Below are 20,627 nucleotides of genomic sequence, written 5' to 3'. Positions count from 1 at the left end.
GTTATTTAGCTTCTATTCCTCTTCTCTGCCGGTGTACTGTATATTGTAGCTGCTAAAATAAAGTACAAATATTAAAATAATGTATAAATATTAAAATAAATATAGTGTCCCTACTTCGCGGATTTCCACTTATTGCAGGTGGTCCTGGAACATAATCCCCGTGATAAGTGAGGGAACACTATATTCATGAGTTTGAAATTTGCTGCCTCCCAAAGTTGGGGCTACGATGTAAGCATTCACATGTCAGGCCCATTCCCAGGAAGTGAACAAAGGATGTTTTGGGAGGTATGTATGCCATGAGTCTCTGTTCCACATAGCTTCTCCCTTCTTTTCTAGACAAAACAGAGACTCATGGCACACAGGGGGATGGGGAGACAGGAACACATGTGCATAGGAAGAGGAAGAGGACTGAATCCATCAGGTAAGTGAAGGTCTAGTCATGGGGTGCTGTGGTTTTTAACTTTGAATAGGCTTTGATGGATTTTAACTGTGAATTTTTGTGTTGTTTTTTATTTCTCATTTCCATAAACTGTTGTTAACATATTTTTAGTTTTGAGGATGATATTTTTGCCCTGGTCTCTTTTTATAACTCATTTGTTTTAAGAACATTTTTAATCTGAATTTAAATTTAAAAAATTCAACTTAAATTTAAAATAATGTGGTTTTTTTTAAGAAAAGATCACTGAGTTTATAAAAATCTACCCTGCTCTGAAACAAGTTAACATTAGCTGCTGACTTTTCTTGTCTACTTTAGACAAAGCTTACAAATAAGCTGTTGTCCAGAGATTGTGCCTGGAATCCATTTTATCTAAATGTTACGTAAAATGGAAGTTCCATAATGCATTATATTTTTTCTCCAGCTGAGAATTCTGAAATAATAGATAGCTTAAGTTACCATGACAGGGAAAAACATTCACAAAGATGAAAGTTTAAAAATAATTTGTATAAAAAGCATAACACAATTTACTCATCTTAGCTGTATTATCTTTTCTACAGCCCCACCAAGCATCAAAACCACTGCATTCAAATTACGTAACTGCTTATCAGGCCAGCTTATTTTGTGAGCCCACCGAAGACAATTTCATTTCTACACTAAGAGGATTGACTACCATAGAATCACTCTGGAGGACCTAGAAAATGACTAGAGAAGTGTTCATTCTAGGTCTCCAGCACAATTCTATGGTCAACTTCCTATGGAACGTCAGAAGAAAGTTGACCATCAAATAACACTAGTGGCCTAAAAAGAACATTTCTCTGGGCATTTTCTAGGTTTTTCTAAGTGATCATATGTTATGCTTTGGATGGAAGCCCAAGGCATGCATCATTCCAGGTAAGAAAAGTAGGGTCCCAGATTACTTGAAAATCATATTACATGAAGTTTCTCAGGCCGGACCTTAGCTTAATACAAAGTTCTACTCTACTTCAATAAACCTTGCCTAGAGGTATAACCAAATGCAAAAATCTTACTCCACATGCTTTTATAAACTGACAGTCCTATGACCATATCTGTCTTGAACATCAAAGACATGGCATTTTGGAAAGGGGTCTTTTAATGCTCCCCACCCCCAGGGGTAAATCAGTCCTTTTCAGCAGTTTGGTCGGGGGGGGGGGGTGTTGGAAAGTATTTGACTATTTCTTTGGAAAGAAAAATAACTCAGTGAATGGGGAGAAAGGGGAAGGATTGGCATCAGAAAAAAGGAGCATGGGGAAAAAGCTAAACATCTCTTCTGAGCACAACGCATCTTCACAGCAGGCCTCAAGGTTTATTAATTACCAAAACATGAACCACACAAGGGATCGATTTTTATGTTTGGTTAGGAGAGCCTGGAAAGGTTCCCCTTTTCAGACAACAGCTCCCAGAATACCATGCTGGAAGTTAGATTTGGGAAACTGTAGTTCAAAGAAGCAACTTTTCAATTTTCTGCTTACTAGCTGCTATGCATCAACAATAATGCTGATCCCTTATATTTCCAGAATGGGAAATTTTTGTTCAAATTCTCTAAAGTTCAACATTTTAAAGGATGAGCACAAATGACCTTTGTCAAAGAACATTCTAGAAGACTTCAGGGAAAGATGAAGTAAGAGCCAAGTAGCTAATTCTTTTTAAAAAGAGAAATAGATAAATGGATGCGTGGATAGACAGTTATATAGAAAGATAGATACAGTCTGTTGAATGAAGTTCTTATTACATTAGTCCTCTCAGAATGTCTGAAAGGCACACCTTCTGGCCATCAAGTTCTTTACACCACTTCATGTAATAGCTTACCTTTCTTGCAGTCCCACGGATTTAACAGTTAGGGTTATTGGATCTGTCTCCACTTTCATGTCCATCACACAGTCAAAAACGGGTGTCTCTGGCACTGGGTCCAGATCAAGGAAATCATCCTCGTTTTTGTCCTCTGTCCATTCAGAGTATGTGAATGAAGGCTGGCGGCTTACCGATTGCCGTCTGTCCTCTTGAAGGGGAAATGGGGGATCTGGAGGTGGATTCACAAGATACCAGACCTATAGAGATAGGGAGAAATATATGCAGCATGAGAAGTTTTCCAGATAAAAAGCTAAAAGCAGTTGTTTTGAAAGCCCATTTGCCCATTTTGGTGATCAGAGCATTCATTATACCTCTGCATAATAAAACTGAATGAAAGGGAACAGGAAAATGATATACAATGCTTTCTTCTGAGTATCACAAGAGGAACGGCTATTATATTTTTGCACGGAGGGAAAGGGCTTTATGGAAACTGCTAGGCATAGCCGCTGAACACAGGCGACCTGTCCCATGCTTGGAAAATCTGTATAGATGCCAAAGGTGAAATCACATTTTACTTTGTAATAGAGTGTCACTAAATGCTCATTGACAGCACGCTGTGATCACAAAGTCACAAGAAGTCACAAGCTGTGACTACTTCTGGATCCTGGATACAATTGATAGCTTTCCCCGTCAGAGAGTTTATGGCCATGTGAAAGAGCAACCACTGCCTGTTGACAGTACTCAATCTTTCTCTCCTTTCATCTATGATAATTAGATGGTTTTATTTTAAAAATACTGTTTTAAATATCTTCACAAATATGCTTGCTGAAAGGTGATAATACAGAAACGACACATTGTGCAAAGTAAGGCTATACTGAAACCATTTTCAATTTCCTTATAATTACAGTAGGCCCTTCACTTTCATAGGGGTTAGAACAGGAACTCTGAGAAACTTGAAAAACTGTAAACACCCCCCCCCCCCAAATTATATCATGCATTCAGAATCTGCAAAAAATCCTTGCTCCATGCTTGGGAATTATGGAAACTTCAGAAAGAGTGTTTACAAGTGAGGGAAAACATTACATATAAGTGGTTTCCTCCACCAGTAAATACTGCTAAGAAGGACTCTTGTCTCCAATTCTTAATGGAGCCACAACAACTTCCTACCTTCACTTTTTAAGCAATGCATTAGACCATAATCATGAAGTACCAGTTTGAGCCGAGAAAACCATTAGCTTGGTCTCCCCATCTCTCACAAGGGATGACGATACCAATGGTTTACTTTGCCAGTGAAAGAAAGAACGAGCAACAATGTAGATTACAATTAAATTACCATTGGAGGATTCAGCAATTAACATACTGCTTAGGCTGGCAAATACATCTGTTCTCTTGAAGGTATTGAAAGAATTGAGAAATGAGAAAGGGCAGGGTGCTAGAGAAGTTGGTCTGTTCTTCAACTATACTGGCTGAATCCATGACTGCACATGTAGGATTTTCAAAATATTGTATTAAATATTATTCAGATTTAAGCTTCTAAATGCACACTCCAATGTAATTTAATCCCCTTTGGGGATAAAGCTCAAGCTTGTTTTGATTCAGTGAAGAGTATGCACAATGGAAATGCTTGCTAAAGGGATTCTTCTTTAAAAAGCAATATGTCATTCTCTCCTCCCTGGCAGAAGGCCAGAGATTCACTTTCCCATGTCCTCCAAAAGGGTATTCAAAACAGCAGTTTTTCCATATGATCTGCTACAAAGAAATATTTTCAATTCCTACAGGATTCCATAATCTCTTACTGTTGGGACTCGACTTTTTGCTCTTTATAGACTAAAAATACTATTGCTATTTTTGACTAGAGAAGATGGATTCTTTGGATGTGTTTGAAGAGAGTTACATCTAATATACCTGTTGACTTAACTGGAGTTATGTAAGTATTGGTTTATCAAGCCCTGTTGATTTAAATCAACAGGACTTAATAAACCAATATTTACATAACTCCAATTGATTCAACAGGCATGCTATTAACATCTAGATTTAATTCTGTCCAAACATATCTAAAGAACTCAGTAGAAAACTTTATCCATTTAAAACAATAAAAAATGTATTCACAATTTGGGACTTATTTTACTGAAAATTCACACAAGGTTGCTTTGCAAAGAAAACAGCATTGTTTTCTGTGGAAAAAAACTACCTGTAAATTTTCCTGCAGAAATATAACATATTCTATACTAGGAATTGCATTTTCTGTACAGACACTAATAGTTCTGTGTAAAAATACTAAATTTTGTGCTGAAAGGGTTTTCTATACAAAATAATTTGCAGATTTTGTGCAGAATAAGTGCTCAATGTTAGCAAATTTTGCTAGTCCAAGATTCTTCTTCTCAAGATTGCTCAATCCTTGATTATGCTTAATATTTTGAAACAAATTTTAATCCAATTAACTATTTGTTGTTGATTTTGTTTTAAGATGTGCACAACACCTATTTTTTTGAGGGAATTATAAGGATGCCTATCATGCTCACAGAAACCTAAACCTACATGGTAGTCCAAAGTGACAGCCACTACAGGGTCTTAAATACTAAATCCATTGCACAGTTTTAAGGAAAACATGTCAGATGATTGAATGGTTAGATTCTGTTCTGAGTTAACCTGATAGAAAAAATCTGTCAAGCCATGTTTTAAACATGTTAAGGAGTTCATGTTAAGTCTATTGGATCCCTATATTCCCTTATGCTTCGTTTTCTGAATGTTATCCACATGCAATTCAATAATTAATTAGAATGTAAGGATGCTTTACAAATTGAACATCATAAACAATAGTTTACCTAGGGACTATAAAGATTTCTGACCACTGTCTCAACTTGCTTGGATCAGGAGGTTAGAAGGATTTTTTTTCGAGTGGGTATATGTGTGCGTGGTTCTGGAAGAAAGCAAGGCAAAGGGAAAATTTTTCCTTCTCATCATTCTCAAAACTTGAATATATAGTACTAAAGGGGCTAGTTATCTGCCCAATACACTAACATTACATAGTAGAAAGAAGTTCCTGAACACTGAGAAAGATGAAGTGTCACTTTTCCTTATCTTTTATTTTTTAAGAATTAATGGCATACATTAATATTCCCAGGTGTAGGTACTCCCTGTTTCTAAATTAAACATACTTTCAAAATTGCATTGATCAGCTGTTGTCAATATTCTATAGACATTCTGACAATCATTGAATGTGGGACCATGTCAGCCTTTCTCCCTATTATTGTACACAAGTTCTAAGTACACAGGGGATGCCACCCACGGCTGTTTTTTTATTCCCAGAACAGGCCATTCCTGTGGGGGGGTGTAATCTCAATTAAGAATTGTTTTATCAAAGGAACAGTTCTAATGATCCAGTCTCCAGTAGCTTTTGCCAGCTAGCTATTTTGCTAACCTGTTTGACCAAGTGCATTTACATAAAATGAATGAGTTCACAACAATGTGTTAACACCACAGCACACCAATAATCACAATGGGGGGAACAGCTTCCTTGATAACGTTATTTCTTTGCATTTGTTCGAATGGAGTTGGGGAGCTCTGCAGAAAAATCTCTAGGCCTAATCACTAGGGGAACTTCACAGTGGGCTTATTCTGATTCTTGTTGCTCTATAGCTTCAGCTGCTTATTGTGCAAGAAACCTGGATTTCTGTCAATTTAGTACTCTGTCCTTTGCACTTTAATGTGCGCTACTCCACTACTCTCTGAAAGTGTATTATTTGACCACACAATGTATCTGGCTAAGAAGTGCCTAACAACAAGCAAGGCAATTACACAGCAAAACTCATCTCACTACCCACACCAGTATTCTTGTTGACAGAAGTATTAATGTTAATTGCCATTCTTTCTGCTAAAGAAAATCTTGCAATTCTCCAATGCCCCAGACTGAACCTAACCACAATTTATACCTAACAATGTTTATTTGGTGAAGCCATGTGCATGTGAATTGCTAATGCTTATTACAGTGCAGGTATACCTCAAGATAGGTTTCTTATACACAGAGAAATGAGCAGTTCAATATGTTTCAGTACACTTTTATCCAATTATATTAAGTAAAGAACCTTCTAGAGCTTCTTCCAAAAGGCCTCCATGATGGTGTTCTTTTCCATCAGCCTTCGTTTTTTTATGACCTATTTTGGTGATCAAACTCACAAATCTGTGCTTTTTTAACATTCTGGGGAGTGGTGGGCTTGTGTGTGTCAGGAGTGACTTGAGAAACTGCAAGTCGCTTCTGGTGTGACAGAGTTGGCCATCTGCAAGGACGTTGCCCAGGGGATGCCCGGATGTTTGATGCTTTACCATCTTTGTGGGAGGCTTCTCTCATGTCCCCGCATGGGGAGCTGGGGCTGACAGCAGGAGCTCACCCGCTCTCCCCGGATTTGAACAGCCAACCTGTCGGTTAGCAATCCTGCTAGCACAAGAGTTTAATCCATTGCACCACCAGGGGCTCTTCACTTTTCTCTCTGTTGTATTGATCACACATATTCAAGTAAGGAACTTTAGAGTCCATGGCTGCTTGCCATCCCTGTTGTAAGCACATACACATAGACACAACAGGACCAGATAAAGTAGATTCTTAGTCTTTTCCAGCTGAAGCTTTATTTTATTGTTTACTGCAGAAACACAGCTGCTATACTGGAATACTGTGTCCAATTTTGGGCACCACAGTTGAAGGGAGATGTTGACAAGCTGGAAAGCGTCCAGAGGAGGGCGACTAAAATGATTAAGGGTCTGGAGAACAAGCCCTATGAGGAGCGGCTTAAAGAGCTTGGCATGTTTAGCCTGCAGAAGAGAAGGCTGAGAGGAGACATGATAGCCATGTACAAATACGTGAAGGGAAGTCATAGGGAGGAGGGAGCAAGCTTGTTTTCTGCTGCCCTGCAGACTAGGACACGGAACAATGGCTTCAAACTACAGGAAAGGAGATTCCACCTGAACATCAGGAAGAACTTCCTCACTGTGAGGGCTGTTCGACAGTGGAACTCTCTCCCCCGGGCTGTGGTGGAGGCTCCTTCCTTGGAGGCTTTTAAGCAGAGGCTGGATGGCCATCTGTCGGGGGTGCTTTGAATGCGATTTCCTGCTTCTTGGCAGGGGGTTGGACTGGATGGCCCATGAGGTCTCTTCCAACTCTACTATTCTATGATTCTATGATTCTATTCTATATAACACTGACATTCTGTCTTCCTCTGTCAATGCCGATGCTGTTAAAAAAGGCCTAGGATGAAAAGGGTGGTTTTGATGGTCATAAAGACTTTGTAAATGGGAATTCATTTGTCAAAGTATTTGTTTCGCCTGTGTTGGTTACTATTTATCATCAAATATACCATTTGAACATTCTGAGAGTATTTTGCAGATGTCAGCATACTAAAGCAATTAATTAGTATTGAATGGTATTTAATGCATCCAGGGATATTAGCTTACCAATATTCCTATGAGCAGCAAACCAAAGGAAATCAAAGATAGCAGGAAGTAGGACATTGTGAGGCCTCCATTTCGGATCAGATCCTGAGGAATTATACAAGCACACAATTAATTCTGGAGTTTCTTAAAGAGAAAAGTTGAGAAAATATCACTGCTATTAAATTCCTATCAGTTTTAAAATTATAATAATAGGTAATTCCATGGCCAAAAACCAAAAAGCTTTAGTTATATGCAAACCTGATAAGTAAATGTTGACATTTTTGCTGTAAGCCACCCTGAGTCCCTTTGAGGAGAAGGGTGGGATATAAATAAATCTTCTTCTCCTCCCTCTCCCTCTCCTTCTTCAAATATGGGCTCCAGTCCAAATTTGAAATTTCCTATTCCTAAAAATTCACATCCTGAACCAGAAGCTCAGTGCAAAAGTACTCTTCAGCTTCATATTTCCTTTTGTGATGTAGTCTAAGGTTCTACCACATTTAAATCTCCACTAGGAGTCAGGGTTCTCAGAGGTAAATGGTAAGAGATTATGGACAGATAAAAGAAAGTACAATAATCACTAAGCATTTGCAGTTTTGACTTTTGATTATTCAGATTTCAATAAAAATGCTCTCTCCAGGAACCTCAAGGTCCACATCTACAATAACCATTTAATGCAGTTTGAAGCTAGTTTCAAACTGTGGTGGAGAAACAACAAACCCTCAGGAAAGGGTGTGAAAGAAAACCCTTAATTAACATCAGTGCTATGGGGTTTGGACAAGCACTATCAGGGCCTCAAACTAGTCTCAGAATTTCCTAGGTAATCATCTGTACAGCAGTCATCTGTGCCCCCAATCCCAGAGAATGTGGAGGGCTGGCTGTACTTATTTTAGTACCTAGAATGGTGGCCTAGAATTGTGGAACTCATTCTCATAAACAAACAAATTGGACAAGTTTAAATGGAGACTGGACAAATTCATGGAGGATGAGTAGATCATGATCTCTGCATATTATCTTCACTTCATTACTTTCATATGGTTCTAAATACCAGCTGCTAAGGAACATGAGCAAGGAGGCACTATAGCAGTGGTTCTCAACCTGTGGATCCCTAGGTGTTTTGGCTTACAACTCCCAGAAATCTTAGCCAGTTTACCAGCTGTTAGGATTTCTGGGAGTTGAAGGCCAAAACATCTGGGGACCCACAAGTTGAGAACCTCACTATTGCGTGCTCATACCCTATTTATTAGCTTCCTATATGCGTGTTATTAATCCCTCTCACCCAAGAACACTCTTTTTACATTCTGATTGAGTCAAGTCTTGTTCACTTCATATCTTAAAACTTAGCTTAAAACAAGAACACTCTGTTGTCTTCAACCAATGTAATTTTAAATATAGAATGGCAAACTAATTAATAACACAGAGGCATGGCCTTGTACAAATACGCTTCTAGCTGTGATGTTTTTCCTATAACCAAATGGATTATTTTCTGAAGAACAGATTAAATCATATTTTTTTAAAAATCATAACTGAGGAAAAAATGATTTGGACTGACTCATTTCAAATAACATGCAGATATAGATAGCCTGAATGCCTCCTTCCACAGAAGGAACTTTTGATTAAGCTTAATGCATCTAGTTGAAAAGATCACATTAAAGATTTTTTTCCTCTTAGAATATGAAAAAGAAATGAGTTAAGGGTTATTTTTTTTATAATGAATGATTTATAAAAATCGCATAGCATGTAGACTTTTAGATATCATGGTCTAATACTGTAAAAGCACCAGATTCTGTAAGCTATATTTCAAAGGGAGGAACTGGCAAAACCACCTCTGAATAGGATTTGCTTAGAATTGTGGCCTTAAATGTACATGATCTATAGGCAGAATTCAAAGACATAGCTGTATTAGTCTAGAGACCTCATCACATAAAGGTCCAGAAGCCAGGGGACAGTAGATGACAGTGTGGAAAACTGTGGGGCAGTGGCCAGATTTGTCCCCTTACCATGGTTGGTTATGGTCTACCATCCCACAATGTTTCTCAGCTGTCAGCAGCTTCTTCAATGAGGATATAGGTACATCCATATCCTCAGGGTTCCCTTTTAGCATGCTGCCGGTATACTCGTGGGATGAAGCCCAATGGAGCCCCGCTGGAAGTAGCAATGCGTCATATGATGGGATCCATTGGGCTCCTTCCCAGCAGTACTCTGGGATGGGGGAAACCTCGACGTCTGATAAGGTAGTCGATCCAAGATTACATTGTGGATAGGAAAAATATATAAGTGGATATCGTAGAGGGAAATGGGAAGGGAAATGGGAAGAACTGATAGCCAAGGTAAAGGGAAATAAAAATACAAGAAACTGAACCAAACTATTCTTATGATCAAATAGATAGAATGAATGATAACGAGAATGTATGACTGTTTCGAGAAGGAGGGAGGTGAAAGGGAGGGGAGGGGGAAAACAGTGGAAAGGGGATGTATGCAAGTTAGAGGTGCGTACAGAATAAGGTGTTGACAATAGATGACACTGGAAGGGGGCAAGTATATACAGGAATTTATTTTATTTTTATTGTTCTTTCTGTTGAATACGTCACTTTTGTTGTTTTCTAAACATTCTAGTGAGGAAATGTGGATATGTTATATTCTACTCGTATGATCCAATGATTTAAAAAGGTAGTCAATCAGTATGCAAAGGGATCTTATAGCACCTTTAAAATTACCCGAGAGAAAGAAATTGGTGGCATAAACTTTAGTAGACTTAAGCTTACTTCATCAGATGCATAGATTGAAGAGCCTTGGAAAAGTCTTTCATAGCTATGAATAATCAGGCTTTATTTGGGAATAGCAAAAAAAGGAAAAGAAAAAAATCTGTGTGTATGGTGATGAAGGAAGAAGTTCAGTTTTAACAATGGGATAATTGTTTGGAGAAAAAGGCAGGAGCAAAGATGGCACTGCCATCGCACTTGGAAGACACTTGTGATAGAAAGGAAAGATAAGAATGTCTCCCGGATGTGGCTATGCTTTTAAAGAATGGAAGGTTTGTGATAGGGATTCCTCAGCCTGAAGGAGCCCCCGATGGCATAGTGGACTAAAGCCTGGTGACTTGAAGGTTGGGTTGCTGACCTGAAAGCTGCCAGGTTCAAATCCCACCCAGGGAGAGTGCGGATGAGCTCCCTCTATCAGCTCCAGCTCCATGCGGGGACATGAGAGAAGCCTCCCACAAGGATGGTAAAAACATCAAAAAACATCGGGGCATCCCCCGGGCAACGCCCTTGCAGACGGCCAATTCTCTCACTCCAGAAGCGACTCAAGTTGCTCCTGACACGGGAAGAAAAAAAAAGCCTGAAGGGAGAATCAAACTAGTGGAACTGAAAACAAGGGATGAAATAAAATAGATCAATGGGATAAGAATTCTCCCTTCACTTTCTTTCATAATATCTATAGAAAATATCACTAAAAAGTGATCAATCTTATGTTGAGAACACATTACAAATACAGTTTGTTTGGTTTTTTAAAAATGTAGTTAATCTACATTATTGTGTAATCCAGATTTAATGTAAGAAATGTGAAATATGTCATGGAATTTAGCAGTGCTGTACCACAAAGAAAAGGAAAAGAAAACAACTTCCACCGAAACACTAGCAGAAACATCTTTACTGGAAACAGCATATTCAAACAGTAGAATATGCTGCCTCAGGGAGTGATGGACTTTCCTTCTTTGGAAGTCTTTTTAAAAGAGGTTGGGCATCTCTCAGGAGTGTTTTAGTTATATTTTCCTGCAGGGTAATGTGATGGGCTAGACAGCACTTGCTGTCCCACCCAACTCTATTATTCTATGATTCCTGAAAAGTGAATATTGGAAAATAAATAAATAAAAATAAGATGATGACTCAAAATGAATCCTTTTTAATAATACTATGATATAGACCCTAAACACACTAAATAGTGCAATTCTATACACCCGGTGTATAGCCCCGGTGGCGAAGTGCGTTAAAGCGCTGAGATCAAAAGGTCCCAGGTTCAAATCCCAGGAGCGGAGTGAGCGCCCGCTGTTGCTCCAGCTTCGGACAACCTAACAGTTCGAAAACATGCCAATGTGAGTAGATCAATAGGTACTGTTCCGGCGGGAAGATAACGGTGATCCATGCAGTCATGCCAGCCACATGACCTTGGAGGTGTCTATGGACAACACTGGCTCTTCGGCTTAGAAATGGAGATGAGCACCAACCCCCAGAGTCAGACATGACTGGACTTAACGTCAGGGGAAACCTTTACCTTTTTATACACCTCTACTCAAAAATAAGCCCTTTTGAGTTCAGTTGGGTTTAATCTCAGAACCCTTAGTTAGAAAAAAAATATGTCAATAGGGTTTGTAGAGACCCAATGTGCTACAGATTTTATTATAAGCTAGAATATCTGCACAGTAAAGGAAATATGTTCTGATTGGATTTACATTATTTATATTTCATCCCAGACAATAGCATCATTATATAATAAATATTGACTTGATATACTACGTCCGAGTACCCAGAAATTGCTGAACGTACCTTGGTAGAATCTATAACCAATTGTCCAAATGGAATGAGCAGGTTGGGGAACACATCCAAAGCATTTACAAGTGTTGGGATAGTCTCAGAGCCACCGCACCAAAACATAAAGAAGAAAACCTGTGCATTCACATAATTGATACATGAGCTTTCATCATAGAGAAAGACACATTTTATTTTCATTTTTAGCCTACAATTAGTAAGGGTGGGTGCTTTATCATTTGTATTCTAATGCAGACCAATCACATCAGCTAGACTAATAAGGCAAACAAGATTGTTACAGTATGGTACAACTTTTGATTTAAGTTCAGGTATATGACACGAAAAATCAGGACCTTAAAATGTATCCAACTAAATAAACCTCAAAAAGCAATGTTATCACATATGCACAAAGAGAGACAGAGAAAGGAGAGCACTAAGTCCATCTGAGCTAAGACTGAAATCTTACCAATATCTGTGATAAGGCAAACAGATACACGATTCCTCCTGTGGTGAGTCCATTCCACCAGGCCACCCAGCTCTGCTGTAAAGTCCCCCCAGTGCATTTATGGGGTTCTTCTGCCTTGCTGAGTTGATCCTGCTCTCCATCAGCATCATTCAATGGTTCCATCACCACTGGCTTTGAAAGACCTTCAAGTATGCAAGTGGCACAATCAGGAGATAATCAGTAATGCACAGTGTATACTTTTCACCTCTTTCTGTGATTACAGGAATTACAAAGAACAGGAAAAGCTTTCAAATGTCTAACAGTATCTACAGTTTGGAAATGCAACTGATTCTGATATAGCAGTTGTCTCTGCTACCTTCATTGGGAAAATGAAGTGTGGGTGGATACATTACCACACATTTTCCCTCTAGCAACAGAATCGCGGTTTTGTTGTCCATTAATAAGCTGTTGTGTAGTCTTGCCTTGCTCAGTAATTTAACATAATTTACAGCATCTACTTCATTTTTCAACATTCTTCTTTCTGCTACATTATTCAGGGTGAGGTTATGTGCCTTGCTTTAAACCTTTAAAACATACTTGTTACAGTGGTAAACTGAACTAATCACTTCAAGGTACTCAACAGCAATAAAAGAATATTTAGCCCAACTGCGATCTTATAGAATTAGAGTTAACAGCATTTGTTTAATTTTAAAGGGTCTTATGGATCTTAATACCACTTCTTAAGAAAAATCCTCACCATAGATGCAGTACATTTAGACTTTATGTTGAAAGGAAGGATACCTTCAATTATTATTTGAATTGGCTCTTAGGTAAGTGGGCACAGCATTGCAGGTAGCATTGCAATCCCATGCACAGTTGTTTGGGATTTAGGAGAACTCATTTCTGAGTAAAACTATAAATGTTACTGAAACGTTAGAGTAAAATCCAATTCTACTTTGTGTGTGTGTACTTGCATATGTATGTATATGTATATAAAAGCCTAGATCATAAACCATGCATGCACTTTAGGAAAACAGTTGTTCACTTCTCCGAAAAATCAGAGATCTTTATTTTGCAGTGGGACCACTCTAGTGCTTACCACTGAAATCAAAGCAATCTTCCACTGATAAATTGAGTGCAAAACTGAATTGTAACTGGTAACATGTATGCGTTATTATTAAAATAAATAAAATGGACAATATATGCTACCAACAGAAAGATAAACACCCTTCTTCTCTGCGGTTGATGTCTGATTAAATGTACAGATTAACCTGTCTAACAATCCTCCTCTGTGATGGTGAGCAATGTCTCCCTTTTTCCCTCTCTCCCTTTCCCTGTCCCACCCACAAAAGGCCTATTGCAATCTCTGGGCAAACTGAAGGGGGGCTGTGTGCCAAAATGTTTGAGGAGATTGCTTGACTTTAATAGTCACTGCTGAGTCACCAATCCTCTCCACATTAGTCTTCACATTGCTCCCACTCAGTCCACCTGTCATTTTATACGGAATGAGAGATGGGAGGGAAGCAATGTTCTCTTATTCCTCTATGGTGGATGGATTTCATCTGTGGATTCTGTTCTGATTTGTAGGAAGAAATGAACTCTGAACAAAGATCTTGCCTTCAGCTACACGTAATACACATATGCATGCATGAAGGACAAGCTTAATAGCTGATTTCCTCCCTTTGTGTATGGGCCTTCAAGTTGCCTGTTGAATTATGATGATCCCAAGAATTTAATAGTCTTCTTGTGCAATGAATACTCAGAGGTGGTTTTGCCTCAGATATTCATTGGTGGTTTCCTATCCAATACCTATCAGGAATGACCATGCATAGCGTCCAAGATTAGGTGGGACCTGGTGTTTTCGAGATATCACATTACTGGGTAGGAAACAGGTAAAGCAAGCACCGTAAACTACTAAAGGATCTCCTGAAGATCAGACTACATGACTCATGTATGCACATATTTTGTATTTATGTCTTCGGGCACAACATGCCTGTTATTTGAGATTGTTCCCCCACTAAATCAAAGGAAAAAGCAAATATCCACTGCATTTTGAACTTCTTGGATGGAAAAACTGTTCTCTCTCTTAATATTTGAATTTTGTGAAAGAGAATGACAGTGGTGGGAAGTACCTATTACCTAAGGGACAAATAGGCAAGTCTCGGACCAATATGGGAATAGGAGAGTATTGCATTGTTGTGCTTCAATTTCATTTATTTGGTTCTGCTATACAAACTTTAAGAATCAATCGTCTACTGGCCTTGCCTAGAGGGAGGCATTGGGAGGTCCAAACTGTGAGCCTTCAAGTCATATCTGACTTGTGGCAACACTAAGGTGAACCTACAATGGGGTTTCTTTGCAAAATCTGTTCTGCCTTCCCCAAAAGCTGAGAACTTGTCCAAGGTTTCCAAGGCTAAGCAAAGATTTGAATCCTGATCTCCAGAGTCATACTATAACTTTTGAGTCACTTGACGGTTTGTATCTAAATTAAGCAAAATAAAACATCCACACCAGGAGTATGCAAAGTGCAGACAATGTGTCATAAGAGACTCAGGCAGGGCTGCTCAGCTGCCACCAGACCCCCCCCCCCAAATTTCAAAAGATCTCCCCCCAAAGATGATCTGAGATACCCTATAAGCCAATGTTCTCAACCTATGGGTCCCCAGATGTTTTGGCCTTCAACTCTCAGAAATCCTAACAGCTGGTAAACTGGCTGAGATTTCTGGAAGTTGTAGGCCAAAACACCTAGGGATCCACAGGTTGACAACCACTGCTATAAGTAGTCTGGGGAGTATTAGCACCATATTTTCAGCCCAAAGGGCTTTTAAAAAGAAGGTAAGAATAATAATAATAATAATAATAATAATAATAATAATAATAATAATAATCTGCTTTATCTCCCCAAGGGGACTCAAAGCGGCCAGGAAATTATTTCTAGATACTTCAGCATGAACCTAAAGTGATCAATGGTCAAATAGATGACAAAAATGGTCCCCCTCTAATAGAGGATATTTGGGGCTTTCTTTTGCACCGAATAATATTATAAATTTATATATAAATTTAAAATATCCCTGTAAGAAGCTACTACAATTCATTCTTGGTATCTGCTGAATTCTAAGCTGCCCAATAACTAGAGTTCTTTGGGTGATATAAAATATAAAATACATAAGTGCATTCAATAAAATTTGCAGCAACGACTAAAACACTGCATTATATGAAACCAAAATAGGGCAACAGCAGAATGCTAGGCTAGAAAGAAATGGGAAACAATATTTATAATACTGGGAGAATATGGTCTTCACCTAATACTAAAAAGATCTTAAAGTAGTTACCAGGCAAGCCCCTTTGACAAAAACACCACTGTTCTCTGTGTTGCAGCCATCTGTCGCAACTCATTTGACAAGGGGTGCATCTGCAGTGTAGCATTAATGCAGTTTGATACTTCTTTAACTGCCACAGCTCAATGCTATGGAATCCTGGGATTTGTAACGTAGTGAAGCACCAGCACTCTTTGGCAGAGAAGTCTAAAGACATTGTAAATCTACAGCTCCCATAATTCCACAGCATTGAGCCATGGCAGTTAAAGTGGTGTCAAACAACACTAACTCCTACAGTGCAGATATACCCAGAAACAGTAGGAGAGCCTTAGATCAGTGGTCCCTGGACTGGTGCCAGTCCAAGCCATGGTCTGTCAGTCCCTGACACACTACGCAAAAAATTACTAGTCCACCACACCAAATAGCTGAAAAACACTGTCTCAGATGTTGAAGCTAGGGCTCAGATAGGTGAACATGGGATGAAATGCACAGTTATGCAACTTTAGAATTCAAGCATAGTCTTTTTATCCTTCCCTTTTGGGGAATATTTCAAACTTCAATTAAAACTTTTAAAAAACTTAACTTGCTCTAAAAAGAGCTAGGTATAAAACATAATGTCACATAACTTGTTTTATAAGGAATCTGAATCTTTGGTGAGAACACAATAAAACATTTTTGTTTTCATTACACCCACACGTAATTAGTATTTCACTTGTTCAAGGATGCCCTTTTGTCTTTCTCCAAGAGGCCTTCCTTCTTTTCTCTTGAACGGTTAACAATTGTAATTAGAGTCTAACAATTAATGCTTTTTAAAAGATTAACATGAATGTATTTCCTTGTTTTAAAGAAGTCAACCTTGTCACTTGTTAATACTTAGAAATACTGAGTATTAAAAATGATACATGAAACTTGGCGCAGCTGTGTTTACACCAATTGGGTAGCCTCTTGACCCTGGAAAGTCACTCAGAAGCTAAGAACTTCCACAGCTGAAATCAAGAACCTCCATCACTCAAGCATCCATTTCGCACAGACTGAGAATAAACTTGAAACAAAAGTTGAAGTTGGAGTTAGGAACATAAATATCAGGGCCAAATTCCATTTTACAGCAGTAAAAAAACCTTGAGTCTTTAAAAAGTTATCACTTGTTAGCTGTTAACAAACTGGAATAAGCCACACATAGTTGAGATTTTGGACCATACATAAGGGGTCAGGGAACAACCTGTAGCTTTAGGGTGATGTGTGGCTCATATTGTGATTTGGATCTCTGGTGCCAGTGATTCCCCTCTCCTTCAACAGCCCATTGAGTGAAGACAAACACAGAGAAAAGGGTTTGGAAGAGAATTTAAGTAATCAAGTCAGGCTTTTGACAACAGTTATGTGCCATTCTTTTAATAGCCCACGAGTGAAGAGAAACACAGAGAAAAGGGTAGAGAATAAAATAAAAGAATGTGACAGATAGAAAATAAAGTGGATGGTTCTACCTACTGATGTACCAGTAGCACCACCCAGTATGTTCAGTGCAAGAAAAGGGTGATGGTGTCCATCTAAAATCAGAGGTTCTCAGCCTGTGGGTCCCCAGGTGTTTTGGCCTACAACTCCCAGGAATCCCAGCCAGTTTACCAGCTGTTAGGATTTCTGGGAGTTGAAGGCCAAAACATCTAGGGACCCACAGGTTGAGAACCACTACTCTAAACAGAAAATCAAGGCAAATTGGACCTGATCTAATGTCGTTGAAGCTCCATGAAACTGACATTTCATCTCCTGAGTCTCCCCCAACTTTGCTTAAAGAGGGGCAAACTGCAATTTTAAAAAATCCGGAAAACTCTCTAGAAGCTGAGTACTTAGCCACAGTGATCCTTGTCCTTGTCCTCATCCTCTAGGCTTTCTTCCTCACCCACCTAGGAGTCTCATCTTCTTCACTACCTCTTGTTTCATTTGGATTGTCCTACCTTGGGATTTTCATGGCAAAAGCATTTTCATGGTAAAGTGTGGTTTACCATAGCATCCTTCTATACAATACTAGCAAGTGTCACTGTCATTGTCTCAAGGAGATCCTCTTTTAGTATCACCCACTATCACTGCTGATGCCCAATAGAAGGACTATTTTTCAACTCCTATTTGAAAACAAGTAAAATCCCACTGTATACTAATGATATGAAAAACAGGGTGAACAATTTCTACATTTAGAGCAGACTGTAACATGCATGATGCATAGCAGCCTTTGTTCAGTATTATTATACATATATTCCAAGACTATAGTATCCTTATCTTTATGCTGTTCCAATTATACTGTTCCTCCTTGCAGCTCCCTTCAGGTGAGTAGCATACATCTTTTAACAGATACATGTCTAATTCAACATAGTGATCCCATATTGAAGTCATTAGACTCATTCCATTTAAAATATGAATTTAAAGCTTGCTTTTATATTTTGACATGTAAAGGTTTCAGTCTTAAATCGAGAATTGGGAGATCGTTAATTTGGAGTCAGTAGCATGGAAACAAGTAACACATTTTCAAAAACCAGAACATTTTGTATTTAAAATCATTCTCAGCTACTGAACTTTATCTAGAATCCTCTTTTAGTGTTAATAGTAAATGGCACTTAAAGTTAACAGTTGGGGAAGTTGTGCCTGGTGCTGAACTTCCTGACATGATTAAAAATAACTGCAATTTTATTCAACTCAGACAGTACTTTGTTAACAAGCACTCAAGACAGGATACCAATCAGTCCTTTTGAAAAAGCTTAACAACAACAATAGCAACCCTGTTCATCAGGCTAAAATGAGGGACAACAGCATGTCCAACCTTACCAAAATGAGAAAGAATATGACTATGAGCAAAGCGAGCCGTTTTCTCATTTCCACATGAAAGCTCTTTAAAAAGGCTTAACAGCTGAAAAGGAAAAACAAGGTAAGAATGCCATTGCCTTTTCTATGTTTAAAACCAATGTTTTTCAAAGGCAAGTCTGAACCTATTATAATGCCAATATGTTAGCAAGATGAATGACACAAGTCAAAACAAAAGAACAGCAATGAAGTAAATTGTTAAAATGGCATCTAAATTGATAACCCAGTGTATGACAGCTGTAAAAAAACACAAACTATATTGGGGTGCAATTTATAAAGTCAAAAATAAAACTAAATAAAATATAAAACAAAAACATAAAAGATAACCTTTACAGAAATCCATTGGGCAATACATCTGGAATACTGTGCAAAGTTCTGATCAGCACAATTGAAAAAGTATATTGTAGAACATGAAGGGATACAGGAAGAGCAAGTGAAAATATCAGGCAACTGAAGCAACTTTCTGAAGAGGAAAAGGATCAATATTATGGAGTTGCTAAGCTTTAGAAGTGAGCAAAGAAAGGTACGATACCAGTATATAAATTATGCAAAAACATAACAGAAGAGAGTGAATATGGAAAAGAAGACACTCCTCCCCCAATCATAGTAGAATCCAGGGCCATCAACTGAAGATGAATGGTTTGGATAGATCAAAAGAATTTTCCACAGAGCACACAGTTAAACCATGGAATCCACTGCCACCAAGAGGTAGCAATGGTTGGCAACTTAAAATAGTTTTTAAAAGGAATGAGATACCTTCAAAGAGATATTGGTCATTAATGGTCACTCATCAAAAATACCAAATATGGCTTGCAATATTAGAGGCAGTAAGCTTCTGTAAATTAGTTATCACACATTGCAAGGTGAAGAATGCAACTGGGCTCCTCTCAATGGGCTTTCCTCAGGAAGATGATTAGGGTCTGTGCGAACAGAATGCTAGACCAGAAAGGTCTGATCCAGCATGGCTTTTTTTTTACATTCTACTGGCCACAACATAACACAAGTCCCTTTGGTTGCAAGTGGCTCATGGACACATATACATAGATGTGTGTGAGTGTATACCTTCAAGTCGGCTGTTGACTTATGGCAATCCCATGAATATATATACAAATACAAATGGGCTGTGTGGTCAGTATGATGTACTGGTATGACTGCTGGACTACAACTCTAGAGACCAGGATTTGAATCCCTACTCAGTCATGGAAATCCATTGGGCATCCTTGCATAAATCACACCTTCCTAGACTTTGAGGAATATATAATAATAATAATAATAATAATAATAATAATAATAATAATAATAATAATAAAACCTGGCTATGGCTCACGAATGGGACACTGAAGAAGGAGACAGAAGGCCTGATCCTTGCAGCCCAGGAGCAAGCCATCAGAACAAATGCAATCAAGGCCAAGATCGAAAAATCAGCTGATGACCCAGAATACAGACTGTGCAAGGAAACCCACGAAGCCATTGATCATATCCTCAGCTGCTGTAAGAAAATCGCAGAGAAAGACTACAAACAGAGGCACAACTATGTGGCCCAAATGATTCATTGGAACTTATGCCTCAAGTACCACCTCCCAACAGTAAAGAACTGGTGGGATCACAAACCTGTATTGGAAAATGTATTGGAAAGTATTGGAAAATGAGCATGCAAAGATACTGTGGGACTTCTGAATCCAGACTGACAAAGTTCTGGAACACAACACACCAGACATCACAGTTGTGGAAAACAAAAAGGTTTGGATCATTGATGTCGCCATCCCAGGTGACAGTCGCATTGACGAAAAACAACAGGAAAAACTCAGCCGCTATCAGGACCT

General features: G+C 38.6%; 1 protein-coding gene across 6 annotated transcripts in view; it reads right to left on the bottom strand.

Annotated features, from left to right (window-relative positions):
• The window catches only part of ptpn5 (protein tyrosine phosphatase non-receptor type 5), an 88,506-nt gene that overhangs the window by 30,796 nt on the left and 37,083 nt on the right, over nucleotides 1-20,627 (bottom strand). For all 6 annotated transcript variants that reach the window (XM_062967656.1, XM_008107666.3, XM_062967655.1 and 3 more), the window contains 4 exons: nucleotides 12,662-12,843; nucleotides 12,214-12,333; nucleotides 7,694-7,777; nucleotides 2,267-2,505 (listed from right to left, as the gene is read on the bottom strand). In XM_062967656.1, the coding sequence (XP_062823726.1) occupies nucleotides 2,267-2,505; nucleotides 7,694-7,777; nucleotides 12,214-12,333; nucleotides 12,662-12,823 (605 nt within the window). In that variant the 5' untranslated portion in view covers nucleotides 12,824-12,843. The remainder of the gene's footprint in view (nucleotides 1-2,266; nucleotides 2,506-7,693; nucleotides 7,778-12,213; nucleotides 12,334-12,661; nucleotides 12,844-20,627) is intronic.

The sequence above is a fragment of the Anolis carolinensis genome, chromosome 1 (assembly GCF_035594765.1).
Source record: "Anolis carolinensis isolate JA03-04 chromosome 1, rAnoCar3.1.pri, whole genome shotgun sequence".
Classification (NCBI taxonomy): domain Eukaryota; kingdom Metazoa; phylum Chordata; class Lepidosauria; order Squamata; family Dactyloidae; genus Anolis; species Anolis carolinensis.
This window is presented reverse-complemented; position numbering and strand designations above follow the sequence as displayed.